The 14,994-nt window shown below is 52.5% G+C and overlaps 1 protein-coding gene across 2 annotated transcripts in view; it reads left to right on the top strand.

The window, feature by feature from the left end:
* IFT172 (intraflagellar transport 172) overlaps nucleotides 1-14,994 on the top strand; it is a 38,984-nt gene that overhangs the window by 22,385 nt on the left and 1,605 nt on the right. For both annotated transcript variants that reach the window (XM_086461807.1, XM_086461806.1), the window contains exons 24-45: nucleotides 81-201; nucleotides 576-720; nucleotides 795-884; nucleotides 1,310-1,407; nucleotides 2,293-2,428; nucleotides 2,508-2,624; nucleotides 3,226-3,368; nucleotides 4,045-4,138; nucleotides 4,392-4,456; nucleotides 4,584-4,764; nucleotides 5,300-5,409; nucleotides 5,860-5,989; nucleotides 6,611-6,709; nucleotides 7,048-7,157; nucleotides 7,665-7,728; nucleotides 8,023-8,109; nucleotides 10,023-10,139; nucleotides 10,629-10,739; nucleotides 11,528-11,647; nucleotides 13,100-13,195; nucleotides 13,859-13,918; nucleotides 14,683-14,781. In XM_086461807.1, the coding sequence (XP_086317933.1) occupies nucleotides 81-201; nucleotides 576-720; nucleotides 795-884; nucleotides 1,310-1,407; nucleotides 2,293-2,428; nucleotides 2,508-2,624; nucleotides 3,226-3,368; nucleotides 4,045-4,138; nucleotides 4,392-4,456; nucleotides 4,584-4,764; nucleotides 5,300-5,409; nucleotides 5,860-5,989; nucleotides 6,611-6,709; nucleotides 7,048-7,157; nucleotides 7,665-7,728; nucleotides 8,023-8,109; nucleotides 10,023-10,139; nucleotides 10,629-10,739; nucleotides 11,528-11,647; nucleotides 13,100-13,195; nucleotides 13,859-13,918; nucleotides 14,683-14,781 (2,393 nt within the window). The remainder of the gene's footprint in view (nucleotides 1-80; nucleotides 202-575; nucleotides 721-794; nucleotides 885-1,309; nucleotides 1,408-2,292; nucleotides 2,429-2,507; nucleotides 2,625-3,225; nucleotides 3,369-4,044; nucleotides 4,139-4,391; nucleotides 4,457-4,583; nucleotides 4,765-5,299; nucleotides 5,410-5,859; nucleotides 5,990-6,610; nucleotides 6,710-7,047; nucleotides 7,158-7,664; nucleotides 7,729-8,022; nucleotides 8,110-10,022; nucleotides 10,140-10,628; nucleotides 10,740-11,527; nucleotides 11,648-13,099; nucleotides 13,196-13,858; nucleotides 13,919-14,682; nucleotides 14,782-14,994) is intronic.

Below are 14,994 nucleotides of genomic sequence, written 5' to 3'. Positions count from 1 at the left end.
CCCCTTCCAAGGCCCTCATTCACTTCACAGTTTTGCTTCCTTGCTGGATTCAGCGTAACAGCTGTCATGTCTCCCTACAGCCGTGGAGCTGGCTCGCCTGGCATTTCCCGCTGAAGTTGTGAAGCTGGAGGAGGCCTGGGGAGACCATCTGGTGCAGCAGAAACAGCTGGATGCTGCTATTAACCATTACATCGAAGCCAGGTGGGGGCAGGTGATGGCTGTATAACTAGCAGCAGCTAACGTGGCAAGCTATGAAGTTGACATGGTTTGTTTGAAGCAGGAGGGGGTTTTCCCTGAGTAAGCCCTCTCGACTCTGCTTTGCCAGTGCTCCTGGTGCTTACGTGCAGTCTCTGCTGGCCCCGACCATGGATGCCTTCCTGCATCTGTCCCAAGGTCTTTCCTCCCTGATTACTCTTCCCTGCTGTCCTAGTTCTTCGTTCTTTGCCCTTAGCTTTGCCAGTTATTCAGATCCTTTTTGCTCCAGGAGGAAGAATCAAGCAGCAGACCACCTTGGTCGTCCTGGCTTAACTCAGATGGCTGCTGGCTGGCTGTAAAGAGTTACGTTTTTATGCTAGGTGCTCGGTTAAGGCCATTGAGGCAGCCTTGGGAGCCCGGCAGTGGAAGAAGGCTATCTACATTTTGGACTTGCAGGACAAGCAGACAGCGGCCAAATATTACCTCAAGATTGCCCGGCACTATGCAGCTTTACAGGAATATCAGGTGAGGCCACAGACCACAATCATTGTTGCTCTGCGTGTCCCTTGGGACTGCTGAGTATGGTCATCTCCCCACAGGCTGCAGAGGAGCTGTACATCAAAGGAGACCAGACAAAGGATGCCATTGACATGTACACACAGGCCGGGCTCTGGGAACAGGCTCACAAGGTAGAGTCAGAAGCCAAAGCTTCTGGGGACCTCACCCCTCTTGGTGAAATGTCTTTCATCGGGAGGTGGTGGTGCCTTGTTCACCAACACCTGGTCAACAAGCACTGTTCCCATAGAATGCATGGAGGGGCATCCAGTAGCCAGCAAGAGATCAGTCCCCAGAGTTCACATCCTGTCTGTGCCCTTCTTTCCTTCAGCACCCCATGTGGGTGCACCTGCGACACAAATAGCGCTCTCCAAGGGGGTTGGTCCTGTGTGCTTTGATCACAGTGATGAATGACTACCCATTCTCTGCAGAGCATAATGCATACACACCTGTTTGGAATGGGAAGGAGACTGGTTTTCCCCTTCTTCTTCACTACCATCTGTCAAGAGATTGCTGTGCAGTGAGCTGTAGTTTCTCCCATGTGTGTTCCTTTTGGCAGCTGGCAATCAAGTGTATGAGTCGGGAAGATGTGTCCGTGCTCTATATAACCCAGGCCCAAGAGATGGAGAAGCAGGGCAAGTACAAAGAAGCAGAGAGGTGAGCATCTTCTTTGGTACTAGTCCAAGACTGAGCCGTGAAAAAATGGCTGTAGTGAGGAGGAGCCCTTTCCTGGGTTGGGAGTAGAGTTTGGGACTAGGATTCAGAAAGGTCAGAGGTTCTCTCTCTGCACCTGGAGACCTAGAGCTGGTATTTGAGAGTTCAGAGGAAGAGAAGTCACTGACTGTTGATGTATCTTTGTCCACCAGCACAGAAAGGAGGTCCCGGTGGGGTGCAGCTGTCTTATGTAGCAGAGAGAATATGGCAAGGCTTTTCACCACAGTAGAGTGCTACATCTGATCTGTCATGGTCAGCTGAGGATAAGATACGGAAAGTGGAGTGTTCCCCTTCTAGGTTACTAATGTTGTCAGTTCTACATTAATAACAACACAGTAAGGTTAGTAGGTACAGGGGCAAGCACAGCTGTCTCTCTGATGCCATGGTCCCTGATCTCAAGGATGGCCAGTACATGAAAGAGGGCATTACAGCTGGTGAGGTCGCATTGGGTTTAATCTTTCTGCTGGCCTATATGAGTAAGCTGAGCTGACATTGTCATGTCACCATCCCAACAGGACTGGCAGCCTCAGGTTGGAGGCCAAGATGAGAGCAGGTCACAGAAGCCCAGAGGCTCCCTCCAAGTCACAACTAAGGTTGACAAGTGAGGATGGAGGGGATAACTTGGCCCTACTGCAGCTGATGGTGGCCTGTTGGAAGGGCTGCGGCTAAGCAGTGTTCAGCCTTGCAGCCCACAGCAGTCACGCTGCACACCAGTCGTGCCTTCAGGCAGTGTGCCCAGGACCCGACTCCAGCCGGGCAGGATGCAGAGTGACTGCAGGGACCGGTCGTGTCCTTGGCTGAGCCGTTTGAATGCGCTTGTGTTCCCAGGCTATACATCACTGTCAATGAACCCGATTTGGCCATCACCATGTACAAGAAGTGCAAGATGTATGATGAGATGGTTTGCCTAGTGGCCAAGTACCACAAGGACTTACTCGGCGATACCCACCTGCACCTGGGCAAGGTGAGTGCGTCTCATGGCAGGGGATCAACTAGGCCAAGCAGGGACAAGAGTGTCGCCTACTCGTTGCCTCTCATTGCAGGAGCTGGAGGCAGAGGGACGCTTACAGGAGGCTGAGTACCATTACCTAGAAGCTAAGGACTGGAAGGCCACAGTAAACATGTACAGAGTGAATGACATGTGGGAAGAAGCTTACAGGGTAATAATCACTTCACAGCTGTCCCACTGTGCAGGCTTGGAGTGTAGGATCCTGGTAGGAACTGCTCTGTCTCTACTCACTGCAAAATTGGAAGACTTGGCGTACGCTCCCTAGCTTCAGCACGTGGCACAGCACTGGACGCGCTTGTGCCTGCTGCTCTGCAGCACTGTGACCCAAAAGCAGGGCTTGACCCCTGGCCTCTCTGCAGCACTGCCTTCCTCCAGGCACTCCTCTGCTCCTAACCACTGCGCTGTGTTGTACCTCAGAGGTATTTGCTCTGCCCGTAGCCACTCTGTAGCAGCCCCACCCCAGCACTGCTGCGCTCCAGTGTGGGCACAGATTGCCAGGGGTCACTTCTGCTGACCTAACAGTAGTGTGGGCCATGCTGAGGAGGCAGCAGCCTCTTTCCTGCTCTGCCGTATAAGCCTTGGTCTCACTCTCCCCAGTCCAGCGGTGGCTACAGAAGGGTTCCTCGGGAGAGAACAGTTGTTTTTGTTGCTCCCTCATGACAACAAGCATCGTGTGAGAGGGGAATCCTGGCTCAGCCTGCTGAAGACAAAAGGGATGCATTGGGCTCTTCTGCTTTCTTTGCTTTGGATAGGTGGCCAAGGCACATGGGGGAGCAAACTCCTACAAGCATGTGGCCTATATGTGGGCAAAGAGCTTGGGTGGAGAAGCAGCTGTGAAACTCCTCAGTAAATTTGGACTTCTGGAGATGGCCATCGACAATGCAGCAGACAGCGGGTAAGCAGGGCCATCAGCCCAGCACTTCCATCTGCCTGACCTGAGGAAAAAGGAGTGCCCCGAGATAACTGTATGCACATGATAGCTGCAGGTCCAGGCTGTGACATGTCTTCCCACCCCACACATACTTCTCCTTCATGCACGTACTCTGGTTCCTTGGCACATCCACCTGTCAGTCTCTCAGATGTCGAGTCAGAGCTGGGCAGGCAAAAGCAGCTTGCCCTTTAGCATTAGCAGGGGGGCCTTGTGAGAGCCTCTGAGCACAGGAGGAGGCGTTCCTCGTGTCATCATAAATAACTGCCTGCTAGAAGTGTTTTGGCCTCACTCTGCACCTGGCCAGCCATCTGACTGCGCTGACATTCACTGCTGCTCTCCCCCAGCTCTCCCACATTGCTAGGCTCGGGGGAGTCTTGGGCCCTCCCCTTGGGGTTGAATAAGGGCCTCTGGCACTAACAGCAAGTGTGAAAGAGCTGAATTTCCTTAGTGGGGTCTCTAAAAGCTCCTGTTCCCTGGTCAGCAGCAGGAGGAATGGACAGTGTCTATTCACTCGGGACCCTCTGTATTCCCCTTTCTCTTCTCCCAATGTCTTGTGCTCTACTTGATGTCTTGCTCTTGATGAAGGCATGCCCTCACAGCACATAGTCCTGCTCTCACCCCATTTTCTCTTTCATTGCAGGGTCTTTGAATTTGCTTTTGAACTGGCCCGCCTCTCCATGAAGCAGAAGATGCCAGAGATCCACTTAAAGTATGCCATGTTCCTAGAAGATAAGGTAATTTTACTCCCTGGAATAGGTGGGAGTTCCCTGGTTACTCAGGTAGTTGGACTGTTGTCCTTAAGGGCTCCTGCAGCAAGCGCTTTTGTGGCTGCAGTCACTGCTCACCCAAAAGGCTCCACGATTACTGCCCCAAGCTTCCACGCACACCTTTGTTTCATAAATCCTCTCTGCCTCATGGTAATGGAGGAGGTCATACAATGGTATCAGGGCAGGAAGGTATGCAAGCAAATTCCTTCCTGTCTCCTAGGGCAAATATGAAGAGGCTGAAGCAGAATTTATTAAAGCTGGGAAACCCAAGGAGGCAGTGCTGATGTATGTATCCTTCTCCAGCCTGGCCTGCTGCTTCTCCTCTCCCCATCTGATTCCAGCCTGGTGGCTTCTCCAGCATTCGTCTGCTCCTTGCCATCCCTCTTGTTACACCTCGCGTTGATTCCCCTAGGTTTGTGCACAACCAGAACTGGGATGCTGCACAGCGTGTGGCTGAGGCTCATGACCCAGACAGCGTGGCTGATGTGCTTGTGGGACAGGCACGTTTTGCCTTTGAGCAGAGAGAGTTCCAGAAAGCAGAGGCCTTCCTCCTGCGAGCACAGAGACCTGAGCTGGCCATAAAGTACTACAAGGTGAGCGTCGTCTGCAGCGACATTATTGCCTTCCTCATTGGACAAGAACCTGGTTTGGATGGAGGAGGAGTGAAACCTATCTCCCAGCTCTCCCTGTTGGTTTATCAGCCAAAGAGGAACCGTTTACTCAGGTGGTTCCTAGCAGAACTTAATTCTGGCCTGCTCCTGGAAGACTGAAGCGGTAGAAATTCCACAGCATAGCTTAGCTCTCACAGCTCTGGGAGGCAGCATCCTGCCAGAATATGAAAGGCCCTCAGGGGCAGCACGAGTGGGTGCATTTGGAGACTGCAAGTGCCCATTCCACAGAGGCAGCTGGGATGGATGAGCATTTTGCCCGGAGGTAGCTCGGGTGAATGGATAGACATAGGCGCCATTTTCGGGGAGCAAAGAATTGGATAGTTGCTGCTGTGGTTGTTTCTTCCAGTGAGTCCTCTGGCAAGTTGCCACGAGAGGCTAGATGTGTTATGTGATGCCAGGAGTGTGGGGGATCCTGGTAAACTGGTGAAAATTTCTCATCCCCATTGTGCTTGTGCAGGAAGCTGGCATGTGGAGCGAGGCCCTGCGGATCTGCAAGGAATACGTGCCCAGTCGGCTAGAAGAGTTGCAGGAGGAGTGTGGCAGGGAGGCTGCCAAGAAGGGCTCCAGGTAAGGAATGCTGTGATCAGGCTGCAGGGAACAGACAGGTAGCTCTTACCCTAGGCCATTGTGCTGATGTCTTGCAGAGATAACCTGACGGGATCCCTGGAATCCAGTTGTTGTTTCCTTGTTGAGGACCCTGGACTTGTTACTGCATAGGTTTCCCAACATCCTTCCTCCCTGCTCTGGGAGGCTTCAGGCTTATTCTTGCCATCCAAGGTCTCCCAGATGTCTTCTTACCACGTACAGATCTCCAAGGTCTCCTGTACCGCCAGTGCATCTCCACAGGGTCCTTAACCGATTCTCTCCTCAGCACTGGCTATGTGCATTCCTTGTCACACACTCAGCCCCCTCTGAGGTCCTTGGCTTTGCACCTTCCAGCCCATGCCCTACACGCTGTCTACAGGATCTCTGTGGCAGCATCCCAGTCTTGCTCACAGCCTGCATTCCTCCCTGCAGAGGAACAGAAGGGCTGCTGGAGCAGGCACGGGAGTGGGAGCAGGCTGGGGAGTATGCCAGGGCAGTGGACTGCTATCTGAAGGTGCGGGATCCCAGCAACAGTGTCCTGACGGAGAAGTGCTTGCTGAAGGTACAATCAGGGTCTATAATTTGCTTTATCTGCTCTGCTGTGTAGGAGGTCTCCCGCAGCCTGCAGTGCATCCCAGATATCTCAGTCAGTGCAGGGCACAAGAGAGGATCTCCAGGTTCCACGGACTGCAGGGTGTGAAAGGCTTCGTGGTGGCCATTCTGTTGAGCCATGATGGGCTGTGTGCTTATCCAGCACTGCACGGACATGCTTGCTCTGGCAGCACTTCCAGCAGCATGCCGGTATCTTTGTGCCCATATCTCCCTGCACTGAAGAGCTGGACGTTATGACTTAGCCTTTGACTAGATGAGCGCCCTTTCTTCTTCCTGTGGTCTGTGTCCACGAGCCTTTGGGTCGTGTTCTTGTTAATACTTTTCACTCACACCTGTGCCCTTGTACCACTTCAACAACAATCACGTCCTTGTCTGATCTTCTCCCATGTGTGAAAGTGGCTGGGTTTTACTTCCCTGAATTGCCGAAGTGGTCTGTCATTTCTTCTCCTCTTCTGCCATAGTTCAAGTGCTCCTGACTCTCAGTCTTTTAGCTAGGACTGAGCTCTTCCCAAATTCATCCCTCTCTCGAACAGCTTTTATCACTTGTGCTGCTGACAATTTCTCTTCACAGGCTGCTGAGTTGGCCGTGAAATTCTTGGGTCAGTCACAGAGCATGGAGGTGACACGGACTGTGGCTCCTCAGCTGGTGGCCATGAAGAAATACAGTGCGGTGAGGACCGGCTCCTGACCCCAGACTAGTGAAGAAACAGTGACATAGGAAGGGAGAGCTCTATCCAAGGGAGGGAGGCCAGGTCAATTCCTGGGGTGATGGGTGGATGGCCCTATCCAGAGTCTTCAAGAAGGAGGAAGGAGGGGAAGGGATCAAGTCCTGGAGTAGCGTGAGAGAGCCAGGCCTCGGGAGGAGGCAGGAATCAGAGAAGGGGGCTTGTCTTTTGGGAAGAAACTTTCTATTTGTTGTTGTGTGTTGGTCACTTCCAACAGCACCAGCTCCAGCCTGGGCTGCAGGGTGCCATTGGGGTTTCATTGGGACTATCTCTGGCCCTGCAGGCAGCTGAACTCTACCTCAACTTGGACCTCATCCAAGAAGCTATTGATGCCTTCATTGAAGGGGAGGAATGGAGCAAAGCCAAGCGCGTGGCCAAGGAGCTGGACCCCAGGTACGCCCTGAACTTCTCAAATTATACCCTTCCTGCTCCCTCTCCCACCCCTAGATGATTCCTTGTTGTGTCCTGTCTTGCTGCTCCCAGGTTCCCCGGATTCTTCCCACAGCGGCTTTCCCGCGCTCGACAGGGCACGTTCTTGACAGCTGCCCTTCCAAACCCATTTACCATCCTGGCGCTTTTCTGCTGCCAGACATCCCATGGAAATCCTTATCCCCTTCTGTCCCATCCCTGTCCCCATCTCTCATTCCCTTGGTGTAATCCTGCACACACATTTCCTTCTGAAAGTCCTGTGTTCCCTTTCTCTTCTCACACGTTATACTGCAAAGAGCTGCCTAGACCCTTTCTTTCCCCTTCTACCTGTGCCCCCAGTAACAGGCCAGAAGGACACGGCACAGCTGTAAGTCCTCTTTGTCCCAAAGCAGACGAAGTGGAATCTGGCCTCTGCACTGATGCGAGACACTATTAGTCTTGCTGCCTATTATGATTCTTTCTACCTGGTAGGTCAGAGGAGTATGTGGACCAGCGTTACAAGGAGTATTTAAAGAACCAAGGAAAGGTAGATTCGGTATGTATTTGGGATGTCTCACAGGCTAGGGGGTGATGTCAGGATCTGTGCAGATCCTTGGCGCCTTTCTCATGGGGCTTTTGCCTGAATATGCCTGCAGATGAGGAGTCTGTATGTGCCTATGCGTCATGGTTTCTGCGTGCCAGCTGGGTAACACTGGATCTGTGCTTCCATACCATAGAAGGGGAGGGACTGGGTGTGTGTGAAGAAGAGACCTGGGTGGGCCGATGCCTGCCCTGATGCTGGTAGGAAACGTTGCCTGGACAATGAATTCATGGTTGTTTCCGTCCCCAGCTTGTGGGAGTAGATGTCATGGCTGCTTTGGATATGTACGCAGAGCAGGAGCAGTGGGAGAAGTGCCTGGAGGTTGCAGCTAAGCAGGTGAGTGCCTGTGTGGGCCCTCAGGAGACAGACGTGGGGTCCTGGCGCTCTGAAGCAGGGGCAGCAGGAATGAGTGGGCAGGGCAAAGTGGTCGTTTCTGTGGGGAGCACAGGGGGGTCACTGCAGCAGCTCAAAAAACACCTCTCCACTGCCCTCGTCTTGGCCAATCAGGCCTCCTAGGGAAGCGTTGGAACCCAGAAGCATATTGCGTTTAAATTTTGTGATTAATGGAGCATTGGAAAAAGCTAAATGAGTTGTTTGGGCTGGAAGTAATTGATGCCATGGAAACAGAGAGACTTGTAAAAGGTAAAGCCACCTTTACGACATGTTCCTTACAGGCCTGGTGTTGCTAGAATGAGACGTCCTTGTGGTGGAAGCAAATTGGACACTGTTTCGTTTTTACTAACCTAAAACTAGTAAAATTACCTCAGCAGGGTAATAAAAATGGAGAAAAGCAAAATGAAACTGGTTTGGTGCTATTCCAATGCGGAAGTAATGGAAGGAGAAAGCTCTAGATTACCAGGATCTACTTTAAGGGTTTGTTTGTATTCAGTGATTATTGGTTATTGATTGGTTCTTGATTCAGTGGTTGTTGATAAAGGAGCTAAACTAAGGGCAGGTGTTGATTCTTTGAAGTGAGGCATTGCTTCAGATCCAGTAACAGGGCAGCCCCTGGCAGTGGAGTTAGTGCAGACATCACAGCTGATCGCTCAGGAAGATACTGATAACCTGGGCGAGCACTGGCAACGGGTTGTATTTTTGTAGCTTTGTTTCTAATGCAGGAACTAGTAACCCAAGTTTGGGCTCTGCTACAGTCAACTTGATTTCTTTTTGACTCCAGCTTCTCTGGTGATACAAATGGCCTTTGTTGGAGTAGTTATCTTGGAGACTTCGGTGCTGATGGTCTAATTAGCAGGAGACAGCAGTGTTGGTCTTCCATAAAGAGTAACTTCACACTCAGTTTAATGGCAAAGGCTTAATCAGGTTTGTTGTCAGCCAGGCACAACGGTGCCACATCCAAGAAGATGTTAGTCTGTTTATGCCTCTAAGAGAGTGTTAGCACAGCCTTGCTCCATGACCAGTGCAGAATTTCATGACTTTTAACTTGGCTGTTCTACAGTGATTATACAGGGAAAAAAGTTACATTTCTCAAAACAGGTCACATACCAGACTTAATCTTTATCCCAGACTGTCCTGTACCTAGTGTTTCACCAGCAGCCGCATCTGGGTGTTAGACATCACATGTGCTAGACGTATCATCGGGGTTCTGGTCTCTCTTGTGCTTAATAAGTTTGTTTCTATTGCTCATTTTTTGACAGGATTGCACATTTTACACCATCTTCATCTCATTACTGTATTTAGGCTTGTGTGAAAGAGGTCTTTTCTCAGTTGAATTTCATAAGGCCGACTACAGTCAGTCCTCAGCAAAGCATTGATGTGATCAGCGCATGGAGCAGCACTCCAAGGAGACCTCCAGTCCCAGAGACCTGGCAGCATTTGAATAATTAACTAGAGCAGCCTTGCAAATTATTAATATCTTCAGTCCACAAAGTCTTTTTATTCGTTCTTTCGTTAGACTAAGGGCTGGTTTACAACTGGTGCCTGTGATGCCACATTGTGGAGAAGCCGCATCCTTTGTCTATTTGGCAAGTGGTGAACAGCTGAAAACCAGCTTTGTTTGTATGTGTGAAGCATCAGCACGGCATCAGCTAGCCAGGATTAGAGGTGTCAAGTGGGGCCCAAATCAAAAACCAGGTCTGCTGTGTGCAGCCTGTCTCTGTCTCGTTACCTGGTCTCGCCCTTTGGGACTCAGGTGTATGAGTGTGTGTGCTCTCATCTGAAACCATCTCTGCCGAGTGACAAGTGTTCACTTTGTGAGTCTCATGCTAGTGCTTTCTGTGTGCTTTCTCCAGAACTATAAAGTCTTGCACAAGTATGTAGCTCTGTATGCAACCCACCTCATCCGGGAGGGCAGCTGGGACAAAGCCCTGAGCCTGTACGTCCACCACGGAGCACCTGCCAACCTACAGGTAATGAAGAGAGCATGACATCCCAGTGTGACTAGCCAGTGTGCCGGGACCTGCCGCACGAGTCAGGCTCCCAGTCCAGAACTGGGATTGCCAGTTGTCCAACATGTCGCAGCCCCTTCAGCTCTGCTGTGCATTCTTCCAGAGGCTCCTCAGCTACAGGACTAAAGGCAGTCTCCTGGCTTGTTCTCCACAGGGAAGGAGCAGGGGGAGGTTGAGTATTTGTGTTTGGTTTGAACACCTTGACCACCAGGACCAGAGTAAAAGGAAGCATGTTTGCCTCTGAGAGCGCTGGCTGCAGGCAGCATTCTTCCCCATTGCCCTGCCTTGTCCTGTGGCACCCATTGCAACCAGCAGCCTGCAGCAGTGCTGCTCCAGGAGCCTGTGTGCAGCGCTGCCGTTCCCACAGCCTGTGCTTGACAGCAGGAGAGCTCCAGACCTTTGCTGACTCCCCGTCTGGCTCCTTCATGATTTCTCTCCTTTTTATTGCAGAATTTCAACATTTACAAGCGTCTCTTTGTGGAGATGGTGAATGCGTCTGGCATGAATTGTGCCGAGGCCTACTCCAGCTGGGCTGACCTGCGTGATGTTCTCTTCCATCTGGTGAGTGTGGGCCGTAGCCACCGCTGGCTGTTAAACTCCAACACCCTGGTGGCTCCTGCCAGGGGAGAAAGAAGAGCCAGTCTGTAGCCAGGTGACATGGGCAGTATTTGTAGAACACAAGCCGAGGGGAACTGGGGAAGTGTCCACGATGTTGACAGTAGAACAACAGGATATTGTGAAGTGGATGTGGCTGGGTGACAGAAGTCAGGGAAGAAGATGACACTGCACTTAAGGCCAAGTCCTAGAAGTGGATCTGGACACTGGCACTTGCAGAGCTCACCGTGTCACTGCTACGTGGGAGTCTATTGCAATGCGCCCACTTTTCGTCCTACACTCATGTTCTGTAGCCTGGGCGGGGTGAGGACCTGGGGAAAGCACAGAACTACTGAGCCTGGAAGATGAGAGTCCTCCCCATCTCCCCAGAGATGCTTAGAGCCTTCTGCTCCTTCTTCTCTGTCCCAAAACACCTTGGCCAGAGCCCATGATTGCCTCTTCTCTGTTTCTGCCCCACAAATACCCACCTCTCGCTCAAATGGAATCCACAAATCCCCCTTTGGCCCTCCAAACTCACCCCTGCTTCCAGTGCTGTCTGTTGTTGCTCTCCCACCGCCTCTGCCCTTCAGCACTCTGTAGGACCCAGACCACGCAAGGCCCAGCCCTTTTACAGTCCCCAGAGGTCCCTGGATCTTTCAGATCCTTCTCTCCCCCAACTTTTCCCTGAACTCAAGTGGGTGAAGAGCGCCCTTGTGCTCTCATGTTCTCAATTACTCTTCTTTTCTCTTCTTCAGTGTGAAAACTTAGTCAAGTCAAGTGAGGCAAACACTCCAGCACATGAAGAGTTTGAAACGATGCTGCTCATCTCTCACTACTATGCCACCCGCTCTGCTGCTCAGGGCGTGAAGCAACTGGTAGGGGTTTTTTAAGTTCCTTTGCCAGGTCACCACCCTGAGTGGAGAACCCCGTGGGGATGTGCAGTTTCAGGGATATCCATAGTTCACGATTCCACTTCATGGATCACTCACAAATCACAGATGCATGAGAATGGGACTATAGGGATCCGGGAGCCCACCGCTAGCTGGTGGAACTGGAGATAGCCTTCTCTGACTCCTTATAGTGGGACCTGCCCCCCTCAGCCACTGGGGCTGAGATGTAAACCAGTGGGAAGTTGATCCATACACTCAGCATGACTTATGAGAGCAGAGGCACCAGTAGAAATTGAGGGATCACACAAAAATCTGGTCTTCCCCGGAGAGGCATTGCTCCCTCTTCAGCTGTCCTAGGCCGTGAGAGCTGCTGGGCTTCCCGTGTGGTCTTGAGAGGAGATTGGCTTTGCGCAGGGCGTTGGGAGCTCGTGAGCCTGAGTGCTTGGCACCGCACAGGGCTCTGGCGGATACTGGGCCTGTGTGCTGGGCCTTCTGTGGGGCTTTGGGAGCTCGTGGGCCTGGGTACCGGGCCTCACAAGGCACTGGGAGTATTTTTGAGTCTTGCAGGCATTGAGATTTGTTCTGGGCCACGATACATAGCGGCGTCCCTGCTGAAGTCTTGATCCATATGGGCTTGTGGAATTGTGCTAGAGCTCTGCATGAGTGTGGGACTGGAGCTGCAATAGAGCAGGCTGTGAAGAAAAGCCACAGCTGGGACCCCAGTAGATGTCATAGGGGACTGGGGCTTCCCCATGGTTGCATGTGTATACGTTGGGGGTCCAGAGACATGTCAGACAGAAAGAGCCAAGTCTGCTGTCTTAGAAAGCTGTACAGACCCAAGGTGCTGGATAGTTGATTTGGGATCGTGAAGGAGGGGTGGCCTTCCCAGTTCTGGTGTGATGAGAAACTAGTTGGCAAGCAGAAAAGTGAAATCTCTCTCCCTTGAATTCCTCGCCCCCACTCAACAACTCTTGTGTGTGAATACAAGAAAAAACTTACTGTGAGCGTGGCTGAACACCACAACAGGTTGCTTGGAGAGGCTGGAGAGATTCCATCCCTTGAGGTACTTAAAACGTGACCAGACGTGTTCCTGAACAACTTGCTGCAGTGGGCACTGCTTTGAACGGGGCAGGGCGGGCGACTAGGGGATCGCCAGAGACCCCTTCCGACCTCCACTGTGCTGTGACTCAAACGGTGGGAGTTCGGGTGCGGCTTCTAGTAGAACCAGCGAGGTCTATAAACAGAAGCACTTCAGGCTTCTGAAGTGAGGGTACTTACGGTCAGGACTGAAGTTTTTAACCTGTGTTTTTTACACGTCAGGAATAGGTGGGTGCAGAGGCCCTGCCACGGGTCTGGGGCAGTATGAGCTCATGAGATCCCTTCCGACCTGGTATTTCTGTGCCGATTGTTGTGGTTTACTGTCCCCTGTGTCTGCAGGACACTGTGGCTGCCAAGCTGTCCATTTCTCTGCTGCGCCACACTGAGCTCCTCCCTGCAGACAAGGCTTTCTATGAAGCTGGGATAGCTGCCAAGGTAAGAGCTGTCTGCCACCAGAGCAGCTGAGGAGGTGGATGACCCTGGGCTCAGGGATTCTTGACTTTATCTTCCTCTGTCCTCCCCTAGCTGCACTGGTACACCAGTAGCCGGACACTGGCACTGGAAGCCTTTCCTCAAACAGCTTTCCAGCCTCTGCATTTTGTCATGGAAGGGCAGTATGTAGTGGGAGGGCAGACCTGAGCTAGCAAGGGGACATGAACTGCAGACCCAGGGGGCAGACCAGAGGCCACATTACATTGCATGGCTCTGTTAGCATAGCTGCAAGACTCCTGCCTGGTCTGCCTTGCTCTGGGTCACCTCGGTGTTGCCTCACTCCCGAGGCTGCAGGCTCTGACTGCCTGCCCAGATGCAATGACACATGGCAAACAGAGCAGCGTGTTCTCACTGTCTGATGCTGGCTGTGCCGTGATGCCCGACTCCATGTCGTGGGGACAGCCTGCGGCTGGTGGGCTGGTTGTCCTGGTGGTTGCCTGTGAAGCAGTCCCCAGGGATGGTGAGCCGGGAGGTGCGCTCTCCATCCCCATTACCTGTGCTGCAAGACGGCTGTTGGGACACAAACAGAAGCACATCCTTTCTCGCCATTGCTCAGGAGGGAGAGTTGTCCAGCCTGGTCTCACTTGGCGTTTCTCTCTGTACTAGGCAGTCAGCTGGGAGAACATGGCATTCATCTTCCTGAACCGCTTCCTGGACCTCTCGGATGTGCGTATCTGCTGGGGGGGGGGGGGGGGGGGGGGGGAGGGCTGTCATACCTAAAATGACAAGGGGCTGTAGGGCCAAAACAGACCCTCGACCTGGCCAGGGTACTCATGAGGCTGAAATGTGGCAGCACACGTTTGAGCTGGCGCTGATGGAGAATGCTGAACGCTGCTCAGCGTGTGTGCACGCACAACACCCTAACGCTAGGAAGGATTGCTGCACCCCAGCAGCCCTGACCGAGTCACTCTGCGGGCACAGTGCCACCGTGTGCGCGTGTTGCAGCAAAGAGCAAGTTGGCCTCACAGTTCAGGCCTGTAGTCTTTGTGGTTGCAAGTGCCGTTACAGCTTTCGGGATGATCTCATCCGGGTTGTTCTAAGGGCAGGAGGGGCGGAGGGCACGGCCCGGTGCTTCAGCCGCTGTGATACAAGACCGGGAGTCCCCCATGCCAGTCAGCGACTTCCTTGACTAGCAGGTTGGTCACCAGAAAACACCAAACCCTAGGAAGCTGACAGACCTTACTGTACCAGTCTTCCAAGTGCTGTCAGCAGCTGCTGGGAAAAAAAAAAAAAGCTCACCATTTCATCTTTCCATTCTTGAGGGGACTTGCTCACCTGACAAGTTTGAGTAGCACTGTGTTTCAGGGGCACACATCCTCTGATGCTGCAGAGGATGCCACAAATGCGGGGAGGGCCCATTCTCACAATGTAGACTGCACTGTCCGCTCCAAGGATGGCATTGCCTTGTGCCCCCGCTTCTCCTTTCTCAGGCCATCGAAGAAGGGAACCTGCATTCTCTGGACCACTCCGATTTCCAGAGCACAGACATTCCCTTTGAAGTGCCACTTCCAGCCCAACAGCACGTGCCTGTGAGTGTCATCTGCCTTCCTCAGTGCCCATCAAGAGTGGTGCTGCTTCAGGCCCTCTCTGAACAGGGACTGGGACAAGGGTGGGACAGCAGGCACTATGGGAGATGGAAATGCGCTCAGCAGACCCCTCGCCCCCACTGCAACACACACACACACTCACTCTCTCTCTCTTTCTCATGCTCCCCACCCCAGTATACATGCATACACTTACCC

This window comes from Leptosomus discolor, chromosome 2 (genome assembly GCF_034619465.1).
Source record: "Leptosomus discolor isolate bLepDis1 chromosome 2, bLepDis1.hap2, whole genome shotgun sequence".
Taxonomy (NCBI): domain Eukaryota; kingdom Metazoa; phylum Chordata; class Aves; order Leptosomiformes; family Leptosomidae; genus Leptosomus; species Leptosomus discolor.
This window is presented reverse-complemented; position numbering and strand designations above follow the sequence as displayed.